Source organism: Balaenoptera acutorostrata, chromosome 6 (assembly GCF_949987535.1).
Source record: "Balaenoptera acutorostrata chromosome 6, mBalAcu1.1, whole genome shotgun sequence".
Lineage (NCBI taxonomy): Eukaryota > Metazoa > Chordata > Mammalia > Artiodactyla > Balaenopteridae > Balaenoptera > Balaenoptera acutorostrata.
In genome coordinates, this window is record NC_080069.1 from 91,099,482 (window position 1) to 91,125,923 (window position 26,442).

The window sequence follows — 26,442 nt, forward strand, 5'->3', positions numbered from 1 at the left end:
AAAGGACAACAGCCAAGTTGGATAAAGTGGGTTTTATACCTGTATGGCCAGCGATTTAGAAGTACTTTATGAACGAATCTACACCACTACAGACCCTCCTCTCAGTGAAGGCTCACAAGCTGTCCTTTAAAAACACCAGACATCAGAGTTTGCTGAGCAAAGTTGTCAAGAAGCTTCCCGGCGCTCTCAGAGCCACGGTGGTGGTTCGGGTGCACAGGGACAGCTGGCTCACGTCTCATCTCCATTCCTTTCCAGTGAGGAAGAGGAGGCTGGCCGACTTGACCGGGCCCATCATTCCCAAGTGCCGGAGTGGCGTCTAGTGTGTGCGGGTGCCGACCACGCCTTTGAACTGGACGTGTTCTACTGATAGGCTGTGCTCTGCAGTGGAAACCGGAAGGCAGAATGCCGGCACAAACCCTGTTGTGGTTCAGTTCTTTACGCACTAAGGTGTTAGGTTCGCTAGTGGTTGTAGTTGAAAATTTTATAAACTATGGTGAATGTGAAGTTTTTCTTTAGTCACAGAAGTTCAGTCCGGTTATTATTTAAAAACTAAAAAGCCCCCGAACTGGCAGACCTTACTGAAGACAATGTTAGAGCAGCAGTGACTTAACCCCAGGAGCCCAGTTTCGGTGACCTTGCTGTGTGGTGTTTCAGGTATATTTAAAATGTGTAACATGAACAAACAGCACCCTCTTCCACGTGGTTTAAAAGCATTATAAAATATTTTATTACAAATTTGATCTTAGCTCTTTAGCAAACAGAACATGTCATCATTCTTTATTAATCCTCTTTTAAATTTTAAGAACCTCAAGATTAAAGTTGCTAAGTTGATTTCTGGATCAAGAACACAATTTTTTCCCCCCAAGAAAGACAAAAAGACTGAAGCCACAGAGCTCTGCCAGGAATCAAAGAACATGAGATTCCTTAAGCTGGTTACGAGGAAATGATAGAAAAAGCCAATGGTGAAGTCTCAAATTTTAAAAACTGTCCTTTTTTTTTTTTAAACCAATTCCAGGCAAGAAACATTTCCCTGGGTGTTCTTTATGAACATCTGGGATTTATTTAAAATTTAATACTGGAGTCAGAAAGAATTTTTTCCTTATCGAATGCCAACCTTACGATGGATGTGAAAACCTATGGCCAAATACTTGGAAACACCTTTCTCTGTTGCACAGTGGGCCAATGCCTTATGTGAGGCACATCACTAGAGACAAATTTCTAGTCCATCATGGCTTATGCTTACAGACTTCAACTGCCTATCGCATCGCTTCTTAGACAAGTCACCGCTGATCTCATGCCTGTAAATTAAGCCTCCAAAGGTCAGTGGTGAAGAAAATCTAGATATTTAAGAAATAGGAAACCTGGCCAAACCACCCAAGATGATTATTCTGAAAATGTAATTTTGGCATTTCTGCCGGATCCCTTAACATCACGTGCATCTCTGAGGATCCAGCAAAAATGTTAAGCCACACTGCCCTTGTGCCTTTTAATATACCACGGTGCCAGTTAAACTAGTATTTCTGTTGCTTGGGGAGTTTTCGTGAGTGATTCAGCAAATCTTATGATAAAGGACAAGCCAAAGAGCTGACGAGCACAGACTAAGCTGCAGAGCACTGAGCAGAGAGGCTTTTGGCGAAAAAGGAAAAGTCTTGCACACGGAACTGTAATGATGGGACAGTACAGGGTCACCAGAGGTGGAGCCAGGGCCTCACCACTATGGAGGAGTGTCTACTGAGGCTGCAGATGGGCCCAGGAGTGGCTCCGTGCTGCAGGAACGGCCAGCCCCACTCGGCTTCTCCTTGAAACACAACTGCAGCTGTATTCTGCATCACTGGAAACTGCAATATAATATTAAATCTGTTGGTCTAAGAATGGCTGTGCATGTGTTTCTTGGGACTTGTGTGCCAGGGACATGCGCCTGACATGTTGGCTACAGGCTGGGAAACCACCACAGCAGTGCTGAATAACCTTACACAGCATGTCTTGTATTCTGAGGTGTTCACCTAAAAACTACTGCCCAAGGGTCAGTGTCATCGAGCTAATGTGAATCTCTCAAAGAGAATACTTCAGAGCTAAGAGTGTGGGTATTGGGGAAAGCAGAGGAAACCTCTCACAGAAACCAAACCAATGAAACATGAAGGTGGACCACATCTTTAAGACCATCTCCTCCATCAGAGGAGCTGTTGGTCTAGACTAGGGGTGGCAAGTTTTTTTCTGTAAAGGGCCAGATAGTACAGGCACACCTTGTTTTATTGTGCTTCGCAGATATTTCGGTTTTTACAAAATGAAGGTTTGTGGCAACCCTGCATTGTCAGATGATAGTTAGCATTTTTTAGCAATAGAATTTTTTAATTAGGTTATGCACATTGTTTTTTTAGACATAATGCTATTGCACACTTAATAGACTACAGTATAATGTAAGCATAGGTTTTATATGCACTAAGAAACCAAAAAATTCGCGTGACTCACTTCATTGCGGTGGTTTGGAATCGAATCTGCAGCATCTCCAAGGTACGCCTGGAAATACTGCAGCTTTTGCAGGCCATAATGTCTCTCTTGTAAATACTTAATTCTGCTATAGGTCATATGTAAATGAATGGGTGTGGCTATTCCAATAAAACTTTATTTACAGAAGGAGGTGGGCCAAATGCCATAGTTTTCAGATCCTGGTCTAGTGCTCTGAGGCTAGCAGAGAAGAGAGAAGGGTAGGGGTGGATGGCAGATTGACCTAAGGGGCCTGGTTCCGAGGAGTCCACTTCCAGGGCCACAGCTTTCATATTCTACCATCAGGACAGACAGGTTTGCTGATAAGAAAAATGACTACTCCCAGCCCTGCTGCATGGCACAGAAAGGGCATGACCTGGTCACCAGGCTCAAGGCTCTCTCCCTCAGCAGCTTTGGGATCCTACACAGCTCACCTTTTTCTGTGCTCTAGCATCTTCTGAGTCAGAATGTCTCCGGTAAGAGGTCAGCACCCAACTCCATTTTCCCTCCTCTTGTGAAGGACAGGTGGCCAACATGGTGACCAGTTGGCCATGGTGGCTCTGGCAGCACTAAAGTTCCCTGTTTCTCTGCTGGAACAGCCCTAATATTCTCCAATACATGGTCGCCCCAAACCTAGCTCTGTGAAGGCTTGGGGAAAGGCAGATGGGGCCGCTCATGTAAGCATGGCCCATCCTCATCATCACCTGGCCTGGGCTCCGGGCTCGCAGGGAGTCGCCCCTGCTGTAAGAGCTCCCTGGGTGCGCGTAGCCGTCGGGCTGTACACTCGCATTCCTCTTTAAAGCTGCTCTGGGCTGGGCTTGCAGCCTGCCTGCTCCCTTTGTCTTGACACGTAACACAACAGGCTGTGAATCCTTGTCCTTGGCAGGCAGGGCAGGTCAAGATGAGCTGGCGGCACTGGGGAGTGGAGCACAGTTTATACTGGTCCCATGGGGCCCCACAGTATGAACATTCTGGGGAAGAAAAGCCTTGTTATAAAGACACATGAGCACACATGTGTACACAGACACACGTGTACATACACACACGTACGTACCACATGCACACGTAGACACAATTCTCCAGTTCCTAAATATAACCCTTAGCTCATCAGCATCTAATGTATCCTTTTGGGTCTGAGGAAGGTTTCTAAATAGTGTAAGTCTCCTGTCTTCTAACAGACAAGGTTCCCCCACCCCCACCTTTTTGGGGGGAGGTTGCTTCTGGGAATTGTCTTCTGATTCCAGCATTCACTGACCCATTTTTCTTTTTGTCATTTAGAAAACAGGCAGTAACGTTTGTCTCTTCCATTAACTAGTCCAAAGCTGGCCAACCACCCTTTGTTGAATGGTCTTTTTCCTTTAGATCATTCCCTTTGACAACACGCCTGAATACAGATAATCCCACATTGACATTTGGCTTCTGCAGTCCACATTCCTCTTCCCCAGGCCTGAAGTTCTCCTGCTTTTGCCAGGGGACACTTGGCCACACAACTCCTAAAACTCACATTATCTACTTTCTCGGCCCCTTTTCCCTGCTGACCTCCTATCACCATTGATAACATCATTCTTCAAGTCTCTTTACCTAGCTTATCTAAGCTACCTTTGGGCCCTCTCTCTCCCCTTTCTGCTCCATCTAGCTCCATAAGAGATCTGAAGTTGCTTCCAATAAGACACAAATATAAGACCATTAAAACGAATACAAAGATCAAGAAGAAAGGGGAGAGGAAATCAGACTCCCACCTTATTCATTATCTGAGTGTTAATTCAATCTCAGCCCCTGATCACAGGAGTTCTAGAAAATTCTGACAGCCACTAGGGTTGTCTGCCTGTGATCTTTCCCGTTCAAAATGGTGGCATCCAGGGGGAGGATCCATTTTTCTTAAGGATTATTTCCATCCTTCTTTTACTGACTGCCCTCATCTGGTACCATATGTTAGTGTGGACTCCAAACTACAGTCACACCACAGGCTTCCTGTAGCCACCCCTGCCTCCTGCCTTGGCCCTAGGCTCAGCTCCCACCTTGGAATGCCCCACCCACCACTCTAAAGTGCATACCACATGTGTCCACAGACCATCTAACTACGGGTTCTTTTACTTGTGCCATGAATTTACTTGACAGTCTAGTGAAGACTATTCTGTCTTAGAAAAATGTTTTTACAATGCATAAAATAAAATACATAGGATCACAAAGGAAACCAATTATATAGAATACAAAATAACGAAATATTCTTTAAAGTCTGGGATACAGTAAAATACTTATTAACACAAGACTCTATAACAAGACTTAGTGATGGGCCTAATAACTATTTCCATTTTGAAGCAATGATGAACATAAATGCTATTTTGAAATATTCACAGCAGCTGTAATATATGAAAATACTGTGATTTCTAGTGATAACAAAGTCACAGGTACATCTAATACTACTGATTTGCTGCTTACATTCGTAATTGAAGGAAGTACTATATTTAGTGAGGGGTTATGAAACTAAAGATAAAATTATTTTCCATTCCAAATTCTGTCTGCTCCACTGCTGCATCTCCAACTCTGTTAGGAAATGGTGGTACTATGTACTCCTTTTCCCTTGCTTTATTCTTCAAGTAATCAGTACTGGTCTGTCTTCCAGAAGGTTAATACAGAGGGTATGTCTGATCATGAATTTAGGTTCTGAGTCTGTGCTGACCTACCTGACACTATGTCACTGTTGAAGGATAAGGCATAACGCTCATCAAAAACAAACAACTTCCCTTTGTAAAAACCAGCAGGAAACTCCTCCAGGTACTTGTGGATGCCACCCTTGAGCTGGAACACTTCCTTGCACACTCCCTATGTGTGGAAACACAAAAGGAAATTTGAGGAGACTAGCAGAGACCAGTAGGAAGCTCCACAGAGGAGCAGCATGTGGTAGGAATGCCGAAATGGGGCTCCTGGCTCCCCCTGCGGGACACTGAAGAACTGCTGACAAAGGGGGCAAGGAACCAACTGGCAGATCTTGCCTACTAGGGTGATGGGTGAGGACAGCAGTCAGGGCCTTCACTCTCTAGATCCTGGGAAGCCCAACTATTTTTGCTGCTCCCTAAATATAGGAAGACACCTGTTAGGACATGTAATGTTACTGAATTTGCTCTTCTCAGGATCAAGCAAAAGGATTAGGAAAAGGGAGATAATCTTTCCCTTTTGTACTTGATGAGTCGCTAAGATTGTTGAGTGCTTTTCACATCTTGAGATTTAAGAACTTCAGATTTTATACTTAGAAACTCTGTGCTGGGGAGAATAAATCCCTGGCTGGCTGGGCGTGGGAGAGGGAGTGAAGGTGGGGATTGGAAAGTTCCACACATGCTGTGGGTGGAGCCTTCTTCACCTCCATGCCTGCAGTGCCCTAAGGGTGGTGACTCACCTTGGCTTTGAGGTAGGCTGAACCCCGCTCACAACGGATGCCCCCAGTGCAATACATCAGCACCCTCTTCTCTTTGAAAAGTTCTAGATTTTCATCAACATAGCTAGGGAAGTAACTGAATTTCCTGATGTCTGGGGCTAAGCAGCCCTGGAACCGTCCCTACAATATAGGAGCAGCAGAAAGAAAATGATCAGAAAAACATACCTGGTAAGAACAAAGCTGCTTTCTGCATCAAACACCACTCCCCACCCCTGCCTTGGCAAAGAAGCACTTGCTCCCTGCTGTTTTCATCCCACACGCTAGCCTTTCAAACTTCAAAATCTGGAACTTAGAAACAAGGCTGGTGGGCTGTGGGTTACCCATCCAGAGACCTCAGGGGAACTGGAGAGGCTGCCCAAAGCAAACTTGACAAGATCCTTGACACATGTCAGGGGTAGGCATATGGGAGCCAGAAAGTCCATTATGTGCCAAGATGTCTTTAATCCATATTTTCTTAGACTTTCTCACCAGATTCTGAGTTTGAAGTCTTGGGTTTTCTCTGATGCTGCTAGTAGTGGGAGGAGAGCCAGTGACTCAGCCACAGATGGGCGCACAGCGTCCCCTTCAGAAACATGCTATGCTGTGGGAACTCAGTTCTGGTTCTTACTTACTATTTTGCTTTCGTAGAAGTTTCTGCAGTCCAGTAGGATAGTATCACTTTCTTCTTGATTTGCCTGACACAGAAACTTTTCTACTTCTTTATGAAATTCACCCGGGGATAAATGGATTCCTAAAACCAAACAAAAAAATCAGTTAAAACAAAACAAAAACAAAACCCAGTTACAACTGGCCCAGCCCGATGACTTCCATTTGCTTTGTTTCTTCCCACCTAAACCTTTCCTCTCATAATTACAGTTACGTCTGAAAATGACACTATCTGATGATCATAATGAAAGAATTTAGTAATTCCATGTATCCTCACTCTCCCTCCTCCTAAGATGAGCACTGTGGAGACCTGGCAGTTTAGAAATAATTAGAGAATTCTGCATCCTCATACTTGGCCTAACCCAATAATAAAAGCCAGACAGAAGGGATATAAACTGCCATGTGGGTTTTCGGGCCCATGTTATGGCCAGTGTTCTATTGTCATTGTATATGGAGGAGCCTGGGCATGTATATGCTTGACTACAGGCTTTATAAACTGTTCCATACCAACGTCAAGTCCAAGGCTAAGAACCCTGGCACAGGCAGGTGTGAGCATATGGTTATGGAACAAAGTTGGAATCAGTTTTTTAAAAATACAAAAGAGTAAGAAGAATGTCTAAGTTTGTGTGCATGAGTAAAAGAGAAAAGGGCAGGGGGGGCTGACAGCAGGAATGAAATATGAGAAAGAAGGCAAGAGAGAGAAAAGGATGAAACGCTAGAAGAAGGAGGAGAGAAAGGAGATGAAGAAGATAAGTAACATACAAGGAGACTAAAAGGAAAGAACCTGTCCGATGGGGCCCTCTGCCTTCTCTACTCTCTAGGATAGAAATACTCCTGTATCTTTAGGGTCCAGACATCTCAGTAGTTTGTGAGGAACTTCTGGTGAATTTGGCCACCATACCTCATGGGGGGGCGCTCTGGTCCTTGAGTCACCACTCATGATAGAGCCTGACAGCTCCACTCAGGGGTAATCCCAACAACCCCCTGAAACTGCTGGGTACCCAGATCGGGCTGGAGACCCAGAGCACGGCCAAGGAATCTGGATTCCTACCTGCCCAACCTAGGACTGCAGGGAGAATGTAACAAGGCCAGATTTTATATAAGTTACTGTCACATAATTACACAGTCACCAAAACAGTGGGGTGGAAAGGGAGGTTCAAAACTGTGATGAGAAGCATGGAAATCTGCTAAGACTTCTCCTTACACGGAGCTGCAGGGAACCCAGCCTGTTCCTGCTGCTGCTATTACTGTGGCTACTCTCCTGGCCCTGTGGAGGCCTGACCAGAGAGTGACTCACATGAAGTGCTTAAAAGAAGTGCCTCCAAACAACTTGGCTCAAATGAAAGCAGCAAAGCACTGCCTGGAGCCCACTCTCCCCTAAGCTCCAGAGCAAGGTCCTATAGTGCCAACAAAGAGCTGTTTGTGGCCATCCTGCCTTCTGCCAAGGGAGGGACACTAAGCAGACACAGCCCTTTTTGGCCCTTTTCTCCTCATACATGAGTCTCTTTTCCCGGATGCTTGTATCTTACTCTCATTTCCCTCTGGTTTAACTCTTAGCCTTCTTTTTAAATATTTACATGTTAAAAAATGAACATAGACCCAGCCAGAGCTTTCTGTTTCCTGATGAAAGGAGACAATACTACCTATGAAGTAGACTTGGGGGAAAAAAAAGGAAAGAAAGAAAAAAGGAAATCAAACCTGAACCTGATCAAGTCTCTAGACATGAGCTATCTAATATGGTAGCCACAGGGACTTCCCTGGCGGTCCAGTGGCTAAGACTCTGCGCTCCCTATGCGGGGGACAAGGGTTTGATCCCTGGTCGGGGAACTAAGACCCCACATGCTGCACAGCATGGCCAAATGAAATAAAATTAAAAAAAAAAAAGAAAGAAATAATATGGTAGCCACTAGCCACATGTGGCTAATGGGCACTTGAAATGTGGCTTGAGATGTGCTGTAATAAGGGTGACACAGATGCAGGATTTCAAGGACTTAGTATACCAAAAAAAGAGTAAAATATCTCATTAATAATTTTTTACACTGGATACAAGTTGAAATAATATTTTGGCTACATTGCATTAAATAAAGTATATTATTGAAATTAATTTCACTTGTTTCCTTTTACTTTTTAAAATGTGGCTACTAGAAAATGTAAAATTCCCCTGTAGCTCCCATTATATTTCTATTAGACAGCACTATTATAAATCTAACTACAGTTCATAGGAAATACAGAGGACAGAAGAACATCCCACAGAGATGCAATCAGCATTATACTGATTGTGGGAAATGCTATAAGCAAAATGATCTAATTCCTTCAAAAAATAAACTGCAGGGGAAAATAAAAGATGGAAGTGACTCTCTAGGTTAAAAGGGACTTTAGGAGACATAGTGATCAATCACAATGAGTGGACCTTACTTGAATCCTGATAGAAACAAACTTAAAAAAGTATGAGCTAACTGGGAATTTTAACCACTGGCTGGATATTTGATAACATTAAGAAATTGCTGTTAAAATGTTTTAGATGTGATGATGGTTTTACAATTATTTATTTTTTAAAAAACCTTTATCTTTTAGAGATGTCTACTAAAATAGTTATGAATGAAATGACATGACATCGGGATTCTCTTCTAAATGATCCAGGATGGGAGAAGGGGGTGGGGATAGATCAAAGTTGGCCATGAGTTTATAACTGTTGAAGCTGCGGGAGAGGTACACAGGAGTTCACTGTACTGTTTTCTCTATTTTTTTTAATGTTTGAAATTTTTCATAGTAAAAAGTAAAACAAAACCAAAAAACCCAGCCAAACAAATGTCTTTCAACCATCTACGGTACCCGTGAGGGAGGGGCAAAGAGAACATTCTAGAGCACTTGCAAACAAACTGCTTTGGTGTTGAAAGCCACTTGCTTCCTGTAGCAAAAAGTCTGTGTGTTTTATTCAGTTGATGAACTATTTACAAGTAATAATTACACCCTTTCCAAATTATTATCTTTGGAAAGAAAACAACTTCTTGCCAAACCATCACCAAGAAGAATAACTAAGCCAAGTCATTCTAAGCAGTGAGTCTCCAATCACCAGAGCACCAAAGAGAAGAACCAGTTTAAGCACTGAATGACCCAAGTGTTAGCCACCCCACAGATATTCTGAAGAGAGAACTCATCACAACTCTCGCTGATCAGAATGTCTAGCTTTCACATTTGTCTCTATATTAAGATTTGTCCCTATGAAGAAAAGGAAAATGTTTCTTCTTAAAGCAAGCATACCAGGCTTCTTATAGGAGATCTTACTGGGACTGATCCCCATGGGCACAATCTCTTCAAACACACCAACACGCAATTCTGGAAAACAGCAAGCTCCTCCTTTGCTGGTCTAGCCAATGAGAAACAAAACAGAATACAGTCTTTCTCTCCCATCTCCAGGTATAAGATATTTATTCAGTTAAATTATCTGGAACATTCTACGCTCTAACTCCCTTTTCCCACTGAAACAGTTGTTCCTAATTTGAGGTTTCTTAATACTTCAGCTACCCTATTATTACACAACAGATTTAATTCTTATATTTGGCACTTATTTATTGTGTATCTACCATGTGCAGAAATGTCAAATTGAAAAGGTGTTTCTATAGCAATAAGCATTTAACTATAAAACTGAAACACCACTGAGCAATTTCAACATGTAAGATTACATCCCAGCTTTTGTTCAAGAGCTACGACTTTTTCTTTCCTTATCATCATCACCAGCACTAACACCAGCAAGGTATTTCCCACCACCTCTATCACCCATGATGCTAAAGCATGAAGTCACTCCAATAAAGCAGCTCTCTTGGGCGAGCAATAGCTTTATTCCCTGTGTGGTGTGAAGTGCTGATCTGATCCCACCAGGTTTACTAAACACATAGTGATCCTCTGATACAGCCAGGTGGTCTCTCAAATGAACAAACACGGCTAAGCTTGAGAGTTTATAGAATGTATAAGCTGTAACGTCCTTATTCTATAAAAAAGGAGACCAAGGCCCATGATCACGTGGCGACGTGGTGGACGAACTGGAATGAGCATGCTCCTTCTCCTGCACTGCCTCGGGACCTAGCAAGAAAAGGGTGTTCTGTCCAGCACTGCTTACTTCTCTACAGTGATCCTCTTCATAGCCTGGAGTGGGAAGAGGCACTGAAGCAGAAGCAAATGGCTCTCGATCCATTTTATTTTCAATTTCTCTTACCTTAAAATCGTCCTTACACAGATAATCCTTAAACAATGGGCAGGAAAGCATGACTTCTACATAGAGTCTGGTGGCCAATTTGCTTCCACCCACTGTCCCATTGATTCCTTCTGTAGCAATTCGAACCTGAGACACAAGACGGTGAGAGAAAGGGAATGCAGGCTGTTCTTAGCTCGGTTCAAATCTTTGCAGGGCAGAACAGGTTCATGTGTGTCAATGAGTTTAACAGGAAAAGCAGAAACACTGCTGTGGACACCAAAGTGTTACCACACACAAGATGCTTGTAGTTTTCTAACATGGCACACTGCCCATAGTTCAGACGAGGTACTCAGTTAACGTGTGCTGAACAAGAGAATGAAATGGATAGAACAACTGGAAAGCCCCATTTGCTACGGAGCTCCAGCTGTCCAATGGCCAAAACTTAAATTCAGGTCAACAGATGTAGGATCAGGATTCAGCTTTGCCACTTACTTGCTAAGTGACCCTGAGAAAATTAATTCTCTTCTCTGAACCTCAATTTCTTCATCTTGATAAAACAGATGAAAAAGAATCAACAATGAAAAAACTGCTGTCCTCAAGTCCTAATGCACAGAACACATCTGAGGGCTGGGAATGCACGAGAGCACACCTCTGCACAGTGTTGGAGGTAAAGCCCACCACTGCAAACCCACCCGTTGGAATACAAATTCCAGGAGGAGCTTGTGTCTCTTTTGTTCTTTGTTGCATAATCAGTGCCTAGAGTAGTACTTGCCACACAGTAGGCATTTAATATGTATTTGCTGAGCAAATGAATGTGTATCCAAATCTGAGGCTTTTTGGCTTCTCAAACCCTCTGTTCTCTTTGAAATACTTCACTGGTTAGGGGACATTAAAGCCTGGGTTAAGGCCTCTGCCTTAAGAGGCAATCCTCTGGGGGGCCTGCAAAGTTACTTGTTCTGGTACCACAAAATCCTCTGGATAAGTTTAAAGATGGATCATCTCTAGACAGAGCTAGCTTTCTAGAGAAAAGTAAGAAAGTGCAACACTGTATATCATGGTATTCTCTGGAAAGAGATGTAATTTAAGTCAAGGTCCTATATTGTTACCACTTTCTTATATACTGTTATTTATATAGCAATGATACCTACCAATGCATTAGAATTTGAAAAATGTTAAAAGCTCCCCTTTTATTAGGGCCTAGAGAAGATACTTCGTTTGTTGCCTCACTTGATTCAATTCTTTAGGGCATGGATATAAATGGGATTCATTTCACAAGCCAGGGCCAACTCACTAGTAGTGGCTCTCCAGAGTTCCATGATGAGCATTCTGAGTCACATCCAGGCTCCTTGAGAAAGAGGAGTGCAGTCTATTGAAGCCTGTTCTGGGCTGGGAGAGGAAAGTAGGAAGCATATGCCATCTCTGCTGTACAGACTACTGCACCTATTACCGACTCGTATTTTTTTAAGGGACAACATAGAAAAATAGAGCTGAACCAGCGTAAGGGTCAGGAAATCTACCCTAAAACTGTCTCTGACGGGGGCAAATATGATGAAGAGGTACATACTTCTGTGTACCTGTCTTCTGAGTAGGTCAGAAGACCCTTTCCTATGCTATTTTAATCTCAGAACCCAAATAAAAGACAAGCACAGGCACTCCCTAAATAGCTGAGGCAGAGCAACCTCTAAACTCATGCACTAGACTTCCAACTTCTGTTGAAGGATTCTTCAACTGAAACCTTCAAAGTAGCTGCTAGGTGAGGAAGGCCTTATACCTCAGAGATGAAGAGCAATAGTTAGCATTTATTGAGTACCTAGTATGAGACAGGAACTTTACATTATACTCCTGGAAAGTAGAGATCAAAATTCCCATTTGACAGAAAAGGAAACAGAAGCTTAAGGAAATCAAGTAACTTGTCCAAGGGCACAGAGTTGGTAGGTGGTAGATCTGGGATTCAAAACCATATCTTATTGGGTCCAAATCTTGTAATTTTTCCTTTCTAAAGCCTCTAATACATCCCCCAAATTTCTTGAGGCAGTAAGAAATGTATAGCAAAGGGATCAGAAGCTTCTTTCCATAATTCTAGAATTTTCAAGTTCTCCTCTTTCCCTACAAATGCCAACGTTCTGCCAAATCTACCAACACAAAACTTGAAAACTTGCCTGAAGCCTTAAAATTTAGACCTAAGATCCAGGCAGGTGCTGCCACCTTGTGGGTAGAGACCCTCACTGCTAGGTCCCCTTGGGCTGGGCCAAGAATAAAAATCGGCCCCAAACCAAGGAAACAGACTGATTTCCTATTTTGTAGGCTCAGGTTTACTGTAAGAGAATATCCATCTTTCAAGGTGTTCTCTAAATAGAGATGGTGATAAACATATATACGCCACAAATGTTTACTAAATTTTTTTTTTACAATGCGCCAGCAATTGTGCTAGGAATTGGGTCATAGTGGTTAAAAAATAAATAGTTTTTGCCCTTTGGGAGCTTACAGACTTAAGGTAGGTCACAGATATTCAGACAAAAGTCACAGACTGACAAGTGCTATGAAAAATCACTGCAAGATGCAATGAAAGAGTGTATGTGGAAAACTGAATTTAGATTAAAGGTCAGGAAAGATGTCTTTGAGGAAGTGTCATTAAAATTGAGAACTGAAGATTGATTAAAAATTAGATAGGAGAACCCGAGTGGGTGTGGGAGAGTTCCTTGAAGAGAATTTTCTTATAAAAAGGCCCAAAGGCACCAAAAAAACTTTGTGGGCTCCAAGAAACTGAAAGGCTATTTTGCTGGAGTGTAATGAGTAAAGAATGGTATCAGATAAGTGGAAAAGGTGGAAGGGGCCAAATAATGCAGGAAACTAAGGGCACGTTAAGGATTTGGGTTTTACTCTAAATGCACTGGATAGCTACTGAAAGACTGTGAGGAGGGAGGGCGGGAGATGATTTCATTTACCTTTTAAGATTATTCTGGCTGCTGTGTGGAAAATGATTAAGTGTGGGCAAGGATGGAAGAATGGAGAGTAGTCTGGAAGCTGCTGAAATGAACTAGGTAAGAGAGGGTGGGGCTTGGTTTAAGGTGGTGGAAGACAGAGTGAACGGAATCAAAGGATATTTTATAGGCAGAAATGGCAGGACTTGGTGATGAACTGAATGAGGTAAAAGAAGCTTTCAGTAGCTATCTATAAAACAACATGGGTGTGAAAAATATCACTGACTGATCAAATAATTGCCTTAGGGAATTAAAACCTAGGACATGTGTGGGAAACATTAGGCCTAAGACAGTACAGCGTCATAACCAGAGATGATCTCAGAGGGAATCTAGTTCACTTCCTTTTGATTTAAAATTTTAAAATACATATATACACATATGTGTATGTGTGTGTGTGTGTATATATATATATATGTAATCATCGAGGATTTGAAAAAAAAATCCATAGTTCTATCACGTAGAGATAATCACAACTAACATTTTGATATTTACCACTCTCCATCTTTTTACACACACACTTGTGGTTTTGTTACAAACATACATTCATCCTTTTACTCAACATTCTCCAAATATTTACTGTCTGCTATGTGCTAAGCCCTGTTCTAGCACTGACAATATATCAATTGATTAACAAAGTTCCGTACTCATGAAGCTTATATTCTACAAGGGAGATAGATTATAACAAATTAAACAAAGATTGTACTCTCCAATAGTAGTAAACTTTTTGAAATTCTTTGAGCAGAAGGGAATAGAAAGTGATGAGATTTGGAGAGAGACAGATTAGAATTCTCAGGAGATAACGTTTGAGGGGAGATCTGAAGTGAGGAACAAGCCATGTGAAGATATAGGGGAAAAAACATTCAAGAGGGAAAGGAAACAGCAAATGTCAAAACCACAAAATGGCAAAAGACTGACATGCTCTAAGAAAATTAGGAAGCAACTTGATATCACACCTATATGTACAGTTCTATAAAATGTTTTTCCAGTTAATATATTAAGAACATTTCCCCATGCAAGGGGTCAGCAAATTATGCCTGCTTTTACACAGGTTTTACTGGAATATGGCCATATCTGTTCTTTTACATATTGTTTACGGTTGTTTTCATATTGCGACACCAAGTTTGAGCAGCTTTTGTGCAAAGCCTAAAATATTTACCATATGGCTCTTTAAGAAAAAGTTTGCTGATCCCTGGTCTATGCCTTTATGTAGTCTTATAAAACACCATTTTTTAAAAAATTGAAGTATAGTTGATTTACAATGTGTTAATTTCTGCTGTACAGCAAAGTGATTCAGTTATACATATATATACATTCATTTTTTAAATATTTTTTTCCATTATGGTTTATCATAGGATACTGATTATAGTTCTCTGTGTTATACAGAACGTTACTGTTTATCCATTCCATATATAATAGCTTACATCTGCTAACCCCAAACTCCCACTCCATGCCTCCCCCAATCCCCTCCCCGTTGGCAACCACATCTGTTCTCTATGTCTGTGAGTCTGTTTCTGTTTTGTAGATAGGTTCAGCTGTGTCATATTTAGATTCCACATATAAATGAAATACGGTATTTGTCTTTCTGACTTACTTCACTTAGTATGATAATCTCTAGTTGCATCCACATTGCTGCAAGTGGCATTATTTCGTTCTTTTTTATGACTGAGTAGTATTCCTTTGTATATATGTACCACATTTTCTTTATCCATTCATCTGCTGATGGACATTTAGGTTGTTTCCATGTCTTGGCTATTGTGAACAGTGCTGCTATGAACATCGGGGTGCATGTATCTTTTTGGATTAGAGTTTTGTCTGGATATATGCCCAGGAGTAGGACTGCAGGATCCTATGGTAGCTCTATTTTTAACTTTCTGAGGAACCTCCATACTGTTTTCCATAGTGGCTGTACCAACTTACATTCCCACCAACAGAAAACATCATGTTAATAGCTGTTTAGTATTCCACTTAAATGCCTAGCAGGAATTTGCTAATTTCTAAGAACCCAACTGGTGAATCCTTCAAGCACAGCCTCTGCAAACTAAGTTGGAGGCAAGATGAGTCCAGTGAAGGATAGGGTGTGGGAGAAGGTGTTACCTTGCCTGTGAGGTGCAGGTGCTGACACAGAGCTGTCTGCCAGGCACAGATCCAATCAGGATCCTCCAGGTCACAGTAGCAGTAATAAAGTAGCACCTCCCCTTCACCATTGCCCTGGCCACTGTAAAAAGAAAACCACAGGGGAAAAAGCATTTGAGTCACTGGCATAAGGAAGACACAATTCATAAGTATACCCAGGCAGAATCAGAAGAAAGGCCTAATGGAGCAACTCATGCCTGCCTTTGCTCCTATCATTCTCCTCCTGAAATGAGAAGCAACTCCTGTCTGTATTTGCTCTAAAGAAGAAAATACCTGCACTGAACTCCTTCCTTTATAAAAAGTGAGCTTACTTTGATTTCCTTGTTTAATCATCATATCCATGAGATAGGTATTAATAACCCCTTTTCACAAGACAGCTGGAAATTTGAATCCATTCTGGCTTATACTCTAACACAAGGCAGTATCTGTTTTGAATCTCTCTCTGTACAGAAAGGTTTCACTTCCATTTTTTCATGTAATCCTGTTACCCATGAGACAGGTTATTAGCATCCCCATTTTACAGCTGAATAAACTGAGCCCAATTCATCCCAGGTGAGACAGCTACAAAGTGACAGTCAGGACTGGAACACCAGTCTTCTGACACTAGAACCCATACTCTTTCTACTGCACTGTGCTGACTTAAACTAACTAGTTATGGGACCTGGGCGGGTGTCTTATCATCCCTGAGCCTTGATTTCCTCATCTGTAAAACTGGAGGACTGAAATAAACTGCATTTCTCAAAGTGTGCTCTGAAGCTGTTCTATGAAATCACATGTCTGAGAAATCCTGCAGATAATATCTCCCCTTTGAGAGTCACAGTGAAAGCCCCTCATCTATTGAAGGCTCTGGGCAGTCCTGCAAAAAAGAACATTTTAACCTAATGCTTCCCAAACTTAATTGTCTTTAGCATCTCTTTTCAACACCTGATAGCATCCTCCAGAGCTAGTGTTGTACAGACATATTTTAGAGAATGATATAACAGATGATAATTAAGGTCCCATCCAGCTCTGGTATCTGTGACTGTCTCATCAGTGCCCTCTTCATATTTCAGGGCCTAGTCTCCGAAACCTGCTTATCTATTTCAGAGCCTATCTATTTTCCTTTCTCTAAATTCCTGTAATGAATTACTGTCTGAGCCATACAACTGTAAGTGATAATTATATAGCTTGTCTTGTACCATCTGCTAAATGTTTCATGTATCCTTTTCTTTGTCTTTCTAATTAAAAAGCAGGGCCATACAGAAATGAAGAGACCACATTTGTATAGCACTTTATAGTTCACAAGTGCTCTTACCATCATCATTTTATATAATTCATATAGCAATTCTGTGAAGTAGGCAGAGCAGGCGTTATTATTCCAGTTTTAGAGGCGAGAACATAAAGGTACAAAGAATTTTAGTGACTAGCTCAAGTCTGACTCCAAGTTCAATTCTGTTTCTAACTTTCTCTTCCTCTTTCTGATAAACAAAGGGAACTGGCATAACACAGGTGACAAAAATGTATCAAATTTGGGCATTTTCTATTCACCAAATAGTTTAGGAATTGCTTAAAATCAGAAATCTGTCCTTTAGAATTATGTAATATTATGATTTGGTGAGGTTTTCAAAGGCGGATTTAAACTTCTAATCCTATGCCTCAGTTCTAAAACTTAACATAGGGACTTCCCTGGTGGCGCAGTGGTTAAGAATCCACCTGCCAATGCAGGGGACACGGGCTCAAGCCCTGGTCCGCGAAAATCCCACATGCCGCGGAGCAACTAATCCCAGAGGCGCCACAACTACTGAGACTGCGCCCTACAGCCTGCGCACCGCAACTACTGAGCCAGCATGCTGCAACTACTGAAGCCCATATACCTAGAGCCCATGCTCCACAACAAGAGAAGCCAGCGCAGTGAGAAGCCCACGCACTGCAACAAAGAGTAGCCCCCGCTCGCCGCAACTAGAGAGAAAGCCCGTGCGCAGCAACAAAGACCCAACACAGCCAAAGATAAATTTAAAAAAATAATAATAAAATAAAATAAAACTTAACATACTTTCTAAAACATATTCAGCTCAGAAAACCACATTTGGCAACAAAAACCCCTTTTTAAGTTCTGACATTATTCAGGGTACAGGAATCATTAACATTTCTGGGCCTTCTGATTTCTTTTTGAAAAAAAATACAATTTTCTGTTCTTTACCTCTGCCTAGAGAAGATAAGATGTAGGATGGCTTCCAAGAAACCCGGAGAACACTGTCAGCTGTGCGGGTATATGCTACCGCATAGGCTATGGTCTTCTATTATACATAGAACATGTTTATTGGCCTAGTTTAGGCAGTAGAGAAATTCTGTGCCTTACGGATTTGCCATTTTAGTGGATGGGTGGTATCTCACTGTGACTGGAAAAACATTTTTTAAATTAAACGAAAGGTACAGAATGAAATTCTTACCTTATCAGCTCATCAGGGCTAAAGCAGCTTATATCAGGGAGCCAAGCAGACACTTCATGGTTATGGGTAAGGTCTTCTTTGAAAGGATTTCTTTTGTCTGCAGGCTTAAGAGTCTTTGAGGTGCTCGATGTCACAGTCAGCTGCTTTAAAACAGAAGCAGTCTCATGGTAAATCTCATCAGCATGTTGTGTTGCCACATGTCTGTGGATGCTGGTCTGGTCTGTGAATAGTTGCTGACAGCATTTCCACCATTTTTCTTTATACTCAGAAGGAGGTGCTGGAAGTTCTTTAGTTTTGACAAAAAGGGCAAATGCCTGCAATTAAATTTCAAATATGTCACTGTTAAATAACCTTAGGTTTCAGGCTAGAATGAAAGTCTCGTGAAATCCCTTATCTTTCCACAGGGATTTCTAGTTTTACGTCCTACTGTTCTATAGAAGAACTTCCTGAGAGACTGAACTTCCTCCAAAAAGGAAATGGTCAAGGAAATTATGGAACATACTTACTATGGAATATTAAGCAGCCAGTTTTAAATTACATGGGAAAATATAATATTAAATGAAAAAAACTGGATAAAATTTGCTTACACAATGTAATCTTAACTACATTAAAAAGTACATTGAAAAAGACTGGAAAGACTACCAAAATGTTTTGATTTGTATAAAGAGGATTTAGGCTAATTGTTAAAAAAAATTTAAACAGAAGAGAAAATTATGGATGCACCATAACTCTTTTAACCAATTCTAAATGAGCGAGCTTTTTTTGTTTCCAATATTTGCAGTTATAAGCAATGGTGAACGAACATGCCATGCACACATCTTTCTATACGTCTTTAACCATCTACTTAGAATAACTATTAAGAAGAAAGTTTTAGAGGTGAAGAAGCATAAAATTTTAAACTGTGAGAAATAGTGACTACCTGGAAAATCATACCGATTTATACACTCACCAGCAATGCATGGGGGTTCATTTTTATCAGTATTTAATTTTTGTCAATATTTTTAATATTGACCCAAATAAAAGGCAAAAGAAATATCCTGTTTTTACTTGCGTATCTTTGATTTAAGGTTGAATATTTTTTCATATTGATTCGATGTTCTTTTCTAGCTTACCTGTTAATATCTGTTGCCTATTTTTCTACTGTGGCATTTATCTTCTTACTGGTTTGTAAGTGGTTTTAGTGACCTTTTGTTGATCATAGTTATCCAAATTTGTTTCCCAGCTTTTCATTCATTTTTCAACTTTGTTTATGGTGTTTTTTGATGTATAAATGGAAGTTAAATGATATCTATGATTATCAGCCTTTTTTCAAGGCTGAAAAAAATGGAAAGAAAGGTATTTTTACATATATGTATGTATCTATGTGTATTTTAAACAATTCTCTTAATGCATCTGAAGACTACAGTACAGCACCCAAAATTGGGCACTCTGAAGAATAACAATTATAAATGTGGAGCATCACTTTTGGACCTTCCTCAGTCTGTACACAACCATATCTGGACTGTCCTAGACTGAAGCAGGATGGGGTTGTCTGCAATTACACTGGAGGGCATTTTTTAGCCTCTCCTGCAGTTAATCCTTCTGTATAGGCAAAAAAGAGAAAGAGAGATGGTGTGTATGTCAACTTAAGTGTTTCTTTGTATTATACTTAGAACTAAGGTGTATGCATCCAAGGCCTCATTATCATCGAGGCCTCAAAAAGTCATGGTCCTTAAAGAAATACTATAAAAAATCGGAATTTTTTCCTTCTTTCCTCCTTCGTCAAAATGCCAGCAGGCAGGCCTGAGCAAGATGGGAGGCCCAGTGTAAATGTGGCCTGCCGCTGGTCTTTTAGGGCCTCGTGAACAAAGCATTGAGGATTCAGCAGCAGCTAGGGCCCGTGTGGGGTCTGTTCAAGAGAGATGCAGGCCAGGGCTTCCCTGGTGGCGCAGCGGTTAAGAATCCGCCTGCCAATGCAGGGGACACGGGTTCAAGCCCTGGTCCGGGATGATCCCACATGCCGCACAGCAACTAAGCCTGTGCGCCACAAATACTGAGCCTGCGCTCTAGAGCCCACGAGACACAACTAATGAGCCCCCCGTGCCACAACTACTGAAGCCCACGTGCCTAGAGCCCGTGCTCCGCAACGAGAGAAGCCGCCGCGGTGAGAAGCCCGCGCACCGCAACGAAGAGTAGCCCCTGCTCACTGAAACTAGGGGAAGCGCGTGCACAGCAGCGAAGACCCAACGCAGCCAAAAATAAAATAAATAAATTTTTTAAAAAAGAGGGAGAGACAAATAACTTCTCTAAAGAAAAAAAGAGAGAGAGAGATGCAGGCCAGAGCTAGGAAGGCAGCTCAGAGGTGGGTGAGGCCTGTGTGGGGAAGGCAGGCCCTGGTGGAGGAGGCAGCTTGGCAGAGTGGGAAGACTGCATACAGGGAATAAGCAAGTAAGTCAATATATTGGGACTAAATGGAGCTAGGTTCTCCACCAATATGAAAAGGAGAGAGAGGGAGTTCCCTGGCGGTCTAGTGGTTAGGACTCCACGCTTTCACTGCCGAGGGCATGGGTTCAGTCCCTGGTTAGGGAACTAAGATCCTGCAAGCTGCACAGTGCAGCCAAAAAAAAACTGGAGAGAGAATAAACCTTGTGATGTTGGAATGGAACTAAAAGTAATGGTACGAACTCATTTGATTTACATTGATATAAAAGTAAATATAAAAGTATGTGTATGATACATATGGATGTATGTGTCTTCATCTATATATATTCCTAGCTCCGTCCACCAGAGGTCCTGGGAGAAGCAACACCTTAGAAGCAATGCGCTCACCTAGCCCCCAGGTTTTGGTTTTTGACAATTCTCCACTAGAAAGAACCAGATCTCCTTGAAGAAATGTCTGACTCCAGGGATGAGACAGGGAAAATACTAGATGACCCTGAAACATCTTGTTGAATTAGAAAGTAAGGAAATGCTCAAAGAATGATGAGGGCAAGTCAAAAAGACATAGATACTAGCTTGAAGGGGCTCTCAGCCAAATCTGAGATAATCTGAACATCAAAATAAATAATTATAGTAATGGATTATAGCCCACTGAATAAAACAGAATTCTTGAATACACACTGATACAAATAAACCGGGAGGAAAGAAAGCTCTTCCTTACAGAAGAATGCCAAGTAAGAAATCTAGAAGGAATGAAGCAATTAGAAAATCACCATTTAGAAATCATCACAGTAATAATTCAGCAAAGAAACATCAATGGATCTAAAACTAGTAGATGAAATTTGGTTGAGGAACAGGCTATTTATAGTCTCAAAGTATTTCCCCCCAAATACTGAATAATTAAAAGGGAAAAAATAATTTTATAGCAAAGAAATCCGACAGGCACTTCCTTAATCAAGTACCCAAAATTAACATTGCCAGTAATGGGACACATTGGCACTGACTGCATGACAGAACGCAGCCAGATGAACACAGCATCTCTTGTGCAGCAGGCTTATTAACAAAGCCATAACTTGAATCTAATCACAAGGAAACATGAGTGAAAATCATGAGATGTTCTACACCATAACTCATCTGTAATCTTCAAAAATGTGACAGTCATGATTTCAGGGAAAAAAATGAGAAAGTGGTCCAGATTGAACACTTATGAGACATAACAACTAAAGGTAACATGTGACCTTAGAGTGGATCTGTAAAAGCCATTTGAGGCAACTGATGAAACATGAATGGAGCTGCTGGGCAGAGGGGAGATGGGGGTCCTCTGTACAATTCTGGCAACCTTTCTATAAGTTTGAAATTATTGCAAAGTAACTTAAAAAAAACTTTCTGTACCCTTTGGGTTTCATTTCAAGGAAATCTGTGTGAGATGAGGGCAGAAGGGTGGTAGATAGGAAGTTATAAGCAGAGACATCTATTCTTCATTGACATGGAGCCAATATAAGGTGATTTTGCAAAAGAGGGACAACAGATTGGAGGTAAAAAAACTAAGTCTCAATTGCACTTCCTCAGTCACGTCATTTTCCTTTGAGCTTCAGCAGGTAGAGGGTTTAGTCAATGATCCCTAAAAAAAGAATAAATGGCATAGAAGAATAGCATCCATACCACCCCTGTAACCCAATCCTCAGTAAGCCTGCAGCATTCTGGGCTGCTCTGTTCCTTCTCCCAACCAACGGAGCCCTGCCAGCTGGACCGGATCAGGAGTCTTAGACAGCAGTTGCCCTAATGCCTGTCTGTTCTCCTTATGACTAGGTTTCCTGGGTTCCTGGGATTCTTCCCATAACCCTAGGTGGGAAAAGGAATCCAGCCCATCTGTCTAGGATCTGTCCTCAAGTACTCCACCATAAATAAGTGTTCTAGAGCCACACCTTGCCTATGATTCTCCTTTGCTTGGCACTGAACTAAGATTACTGGCTAATGGCTCTGACTAGACCTTACCTTGAACATGGCATCAGTCTAGTGTCTCACTAGCCCTCCACTCCCTGGAGGAAAACCTTGATGAGCTACTTCTAGGTATATCTACATTAACTATACCTACATGATCCTGAAAGATCAACAGCAATTTTACCTTTTTCTTTGCAAACGAGTATTTCTTCTTTGTACTGACATCTAACTCTGCTTTGATACTGCTACTGGGATTGATAAGACTTGTGTCTTTCAAATCCAGGTCTGAAAACCTTAAAACACAGGCCTCCAGGTCATCTCCTTGGTCTGGTGAAGTGGAAGAAGGCATCTGGTTTGGTTCCAGCAGTGAGGCAGACTCCTTTCAGTTAACTATCTCCTAGGAAGTAAGCAAGGGAAAAACAACAACGTCCAAGTCTTTGATTACTACTTGAAGTAAACTTGAAGCTAATCAATCATGCAAATGAGCATGGGCCCAAGTAGCTCAAGCTATCCATCCATTCATTTACTTGTTCATCCAAGAAATATTTATTTAGCACCAATTCTATGCCCAGCACTGTTCGAGGCCCTGGAGATATAGCAGTGAATGAAACAGAAAAAGTCTGTGCCTTCTTAGACCTCACTTTCCAGTGGGGAGAGAGAGAAGGTAAACAAATGAATAAATTGTTTTTAAAAAATAGATGGTAAAAAGGGCTATGATGACAACTAAGCAAAGTAAGGAGACAGAGTCACCAAGGGGTTCTTTAAAACTCAGAGGGTAGGTAAAGTCTTTCTGAGGCAGTAGCATTTCAGCAGAAACCTGAATTAGAGGGCAAGCCATGCAAACATTTAGGGAAAAAGATACCAAAAAAGCACCAGGTGCAACCAAAATCAAGCAAGCTGCCTGTTAGTACCTTCAATTATAAATGTTTTGTTCTTTTTTGTCCCCTAATTTTTGAGCTGGGCAAAGTCCCTTCCTTAGAAGAAATAACTACCAAAGAGCCTCATTTTAATGAGCCAGAAGAAATATACAAACTGCTACTGTGGCCAAATCTTGTCAAAATGGACACAGTACAACCAACATGTTGTTTTTTTTGTAAAGCAAATGTTACAAGTGACAAATGTGAAGAACATGAAAGACTGGGGAAAGCGTGGGCTTCGGATTGTGGTGCAGCTGGGTGCAAGTGTGTGAACCTGGGCAGGATATTTAACTTTTCTGAGTTCTAATTCCCAAATGTGTAAAATGGAGATGACAGTATCTACCTTGCAGGACTATAGTGAGGACTGGAAAGGACTATGTAGCCTTTGACACATACATAGTTCCCCTACCACTCTAGGCTCATCTAAGACAACACTCTCCCTCACGTATCCTATTCTGGCCATGCTGGACTTCCCCTAGTTCCGCAAACGAGCCCTGCTCTCTCTTGCCTCAGGGTCTCCACACATGCCTTTCACACCACCCCAAAATGACCTCCCCTCACTCTAAACCCTCTTTCAGTTCTCACTTTAACTTATTTATATATTCTTAATTATTATTTGTGGGGACTTTGCTATGTGCCTGACAGATAAAATAGTGATGCGGATGCAGGTCTTAATGAAACTGTTAAAGTCCTTGTTAACTTGGAGCTTATGTTATAGTAAGAGAAGAGACACTACGTAAACAAAAAAACATGAAAATATCAGTGATAAGAGCTACTGCTTCTCAGTTTTCTTTGTTGCGGATCCTCCTTATCATCCCAACCTCTAAATGTTCAATCACTCTATCTACACTCACCTTTGAGGTGATCTTCATCTAGTCCCAGGGTCTTATAAACTATATTTACTTCAGAATAACTGGGCAAGGGGAGATAATATAGGTAAAAGTAGATGGGACATTAGTTGGTAATTGCTGAAGCTGGTTGATAAAGTCAGTGGGGGTTCATTATATAAATTCCTCTACTTCTGTAAATGTTTGAAGCTTCCATGAAAAAATTAAAAAGGGAAACAATCATAAAGGAAATTTTATGTTTAGAACACTATACGCTAAATGACTCCAAATTTGTATCTCCAGGCCAGGCCTCTCCCCTGAACTCCAAATTCACATAACCAATGTCTACTGGATAGCTTCAGCTGGAAGGCTAGGAGGCTGTTCAAATGCAACTGTTAAAACCAAACTCTTAACTTGCTCTTCCTCAGTCTTCCTTACCTCAGTAAACAACAATTCCATTCTTCCTGTTACTCAGACAAAAAAACTTTGGGATTCTCATCTCCTTACTCTTTCAGACTATTGAAAAGCCTATCAACTCTGCTTTTGAAATACAATGACATCAGACCACACTGTACCATCTTCACTACCAACCTCATTCAAGCCATCATTTCTGGACTGAATTACTGCAGTTGCCTAACTGCCCTGCTCCTGTAGAAGCCACAGAGGTAACTATTAAAAAATAAGTCAGATCGCCCTCCAAAGGCTTCTGAATGTACTAGGATAAAGTCCAAGGTCCTTACAAAGCCCCTTCCACCACCTCCCTAATATTATCTTCTCCCACTTTTGCTCACTACCTCTGATTGCACTGTTTGCTGGTTCCTGAATGGGTCATCCGCAATGAGAAAGCAGGGGTTTTCCTTTGTTCACCTCTGCATCCTCAGCATCTAGAACACTGCCTGGCACACAATAAATATAACATATTTGTCAAATTAAATAAAGAGTGATTGGTGGCCAGGGAAGCCTTCACCAAGGGCCTGATGTTTGAGCTGAGACCTAAATGACAAGGAGCCATCCATGCAGACTTAGGAGCAGAGACATTAAAACAAAGGAAATAATGAGTATAAATTCCTCAAGTGGGAACGAGCTTGACTTACTGGAGGTACACAAAGAAAGTCAGAGGGGTTGGAATACAGTGATGAGAGAGTAGAACCCTGTAGGAGAGGTTATGGAGTTTTTTTGCCACAAAGCTGTAAACAAAGGAATAACGTGATCTGCTCCTGGATAAGTCCGGAAAGTAGAGTCGGCAGGGTCTACCGATAGATTGTTCCGTAGGAAGTGAAGGAAAAGGACCCAAGAATGACTCCTACCTACATTTTTGGATTAAGCAATGGAATGGATGGTGCCATTTACTGAAATGGGTACGACGGAAGGAGGAATAAGGCCAGGAGAGTGAAACGTAAGTTCCATTTCAGACGTGTGAAATTTCAGATGGCCATGGACAAGGCAGTTAGATAAGCAGCTGTGGCGCTCATCGGAGATGTCAGGGCGGGAGATATTCACATACACGCATGGAGGTATCCAATGACTACTGAAAATATTACTAAAGCAATCACCCGTTCCTTCCTAAACAACTCGGAGGCGCGAGAGGTCAGATGACGGCCAGAGGGTAGCCCCGGAGTAGCAAGCTCACACTAGGGAGGGTCTTTCTGTCCCCGGGCCGGCTAGAGCGGCGCCGCCTCCCACCCGGGCCCCACCCCGCGCGCCGGGCCTGGCCCAATCTCTCCGCCCAGCTTTCCCAAGCCGGCAAAGGCCCGGAAGTGGGAGAAAGATGAGCACGTACCCGCCTGTCCAGATCCTTTCTCAAATCCTTCTTCACGGAAAGGTCTCCGCCTAGCAACTGTCACCGCTCACTGCCCTCGCACCTCCAGCCCCAGCCTGTGTTTACGTAGGAAGGAACGCCGGGCACCTCACCTCACTCCGGAAGTCTAGGCCGTTAGCGAAAGGGCCGCCGGGAAAACCTCCGAGAGGCCCAGTGGGAGGGTCTGAAGTGGAGGCGGGGACTAGAGCGTCCTTCCTAGACCATTGGCCTACTGGCGTGGCTC

General features: G+C 41.9%; 2 protein-coding genes across 3 annotated transcripts in view; one reads left to right on the top strand and one right to left on the bottom strand.

Annotated features, from left to right (window-relative positions):
• The window catches only part of TMOD1 (tropomodulin 1), a 102,857-nt gene extending 77,556 nt beyond the window's left edge, over nucleotides 1-25,301 (top strand). Inside the window, exon 10 of one of the 2 annotated variants that reach the window (XM_057547913.1) lies at nucleotides 24,916-25,301. In XM_057547913.1, the coding sequence (XP_057403896.1) occupies nucleotides 24,916-24,923 (8 nt within the window). In that variant the 3' untranslated portion in view covers nucleotides 24,924-25,301. Of the gene's footprint in view, nucleotides 1-255; nucleotides 1,873-24,915 lie in introns of those variants that run through there. The other variant, XM_057547911.1, reaches the window with a different exon arrangement.
• TSTD2 (thiosulfate sulfurtransferase like domain containing 2) lies at nucleotides 704-26,349 on the bottom strand. The gene is made up of 10 exons (XM_007197033.2): nucleotides 26,181-26,349; nucleotides 22,841-23,053; nucleotides 18,298-18,611; nucleotides 15,830-15,950; nucleotides 10,776-10,901; nucleotides 9,824-9,929; nucleotides 6,529-6,647; nucleotides 5,879-6,037; nucleotides 5,169-5,307; nucleotides 704-3,455 (listed from the first exon to the last, which is right to left on the bottom strand). Exons 2-10 carry the CDS (start codon nucleotides 23,003-23,005, stop codon nucleotides 3,118-3,120), a joined length of 1,587 nt encoding a protein of 528 aa, XP_007197095.1. The 5' UTR covers nucleotides 23,006-23,053; nucleotides 26,181-26,349; the 3' UTR covers nucleotides 704-3,117.
• Between the last annotated feature and the right edge of the window lie 93 nt (nucleotides 26,350-26,442).

What these genes read in the sequence shown, in the direction of transcription:
- TSTD2 (XM_007197033.2), bottom strand. Translation starts at nt 23,005, where the DNA reads ATGCCTTCTTCCACTTCACCAGACCAAGGAGATGACCTGGAGGCCTGT. An exon ending in ACTCGTTTGCAAAGAAAAAG is followed by an intron (nt 18,612 to 22,840) that starts GTAAAATTGCTG and finishes ATTTAATTGCAG; the next exon opens with GCATTTGCCCTTTTTGTCAA. An exon ending in CAGCCTACCTCAAAGCCAAG is followed by an intron (nt 5,308 to 5,878) that starts GTGAGTCACCAC and finishes TTCCACACATAG; the next exon opens with GGAGTGTGCAAGGAAGTGTT.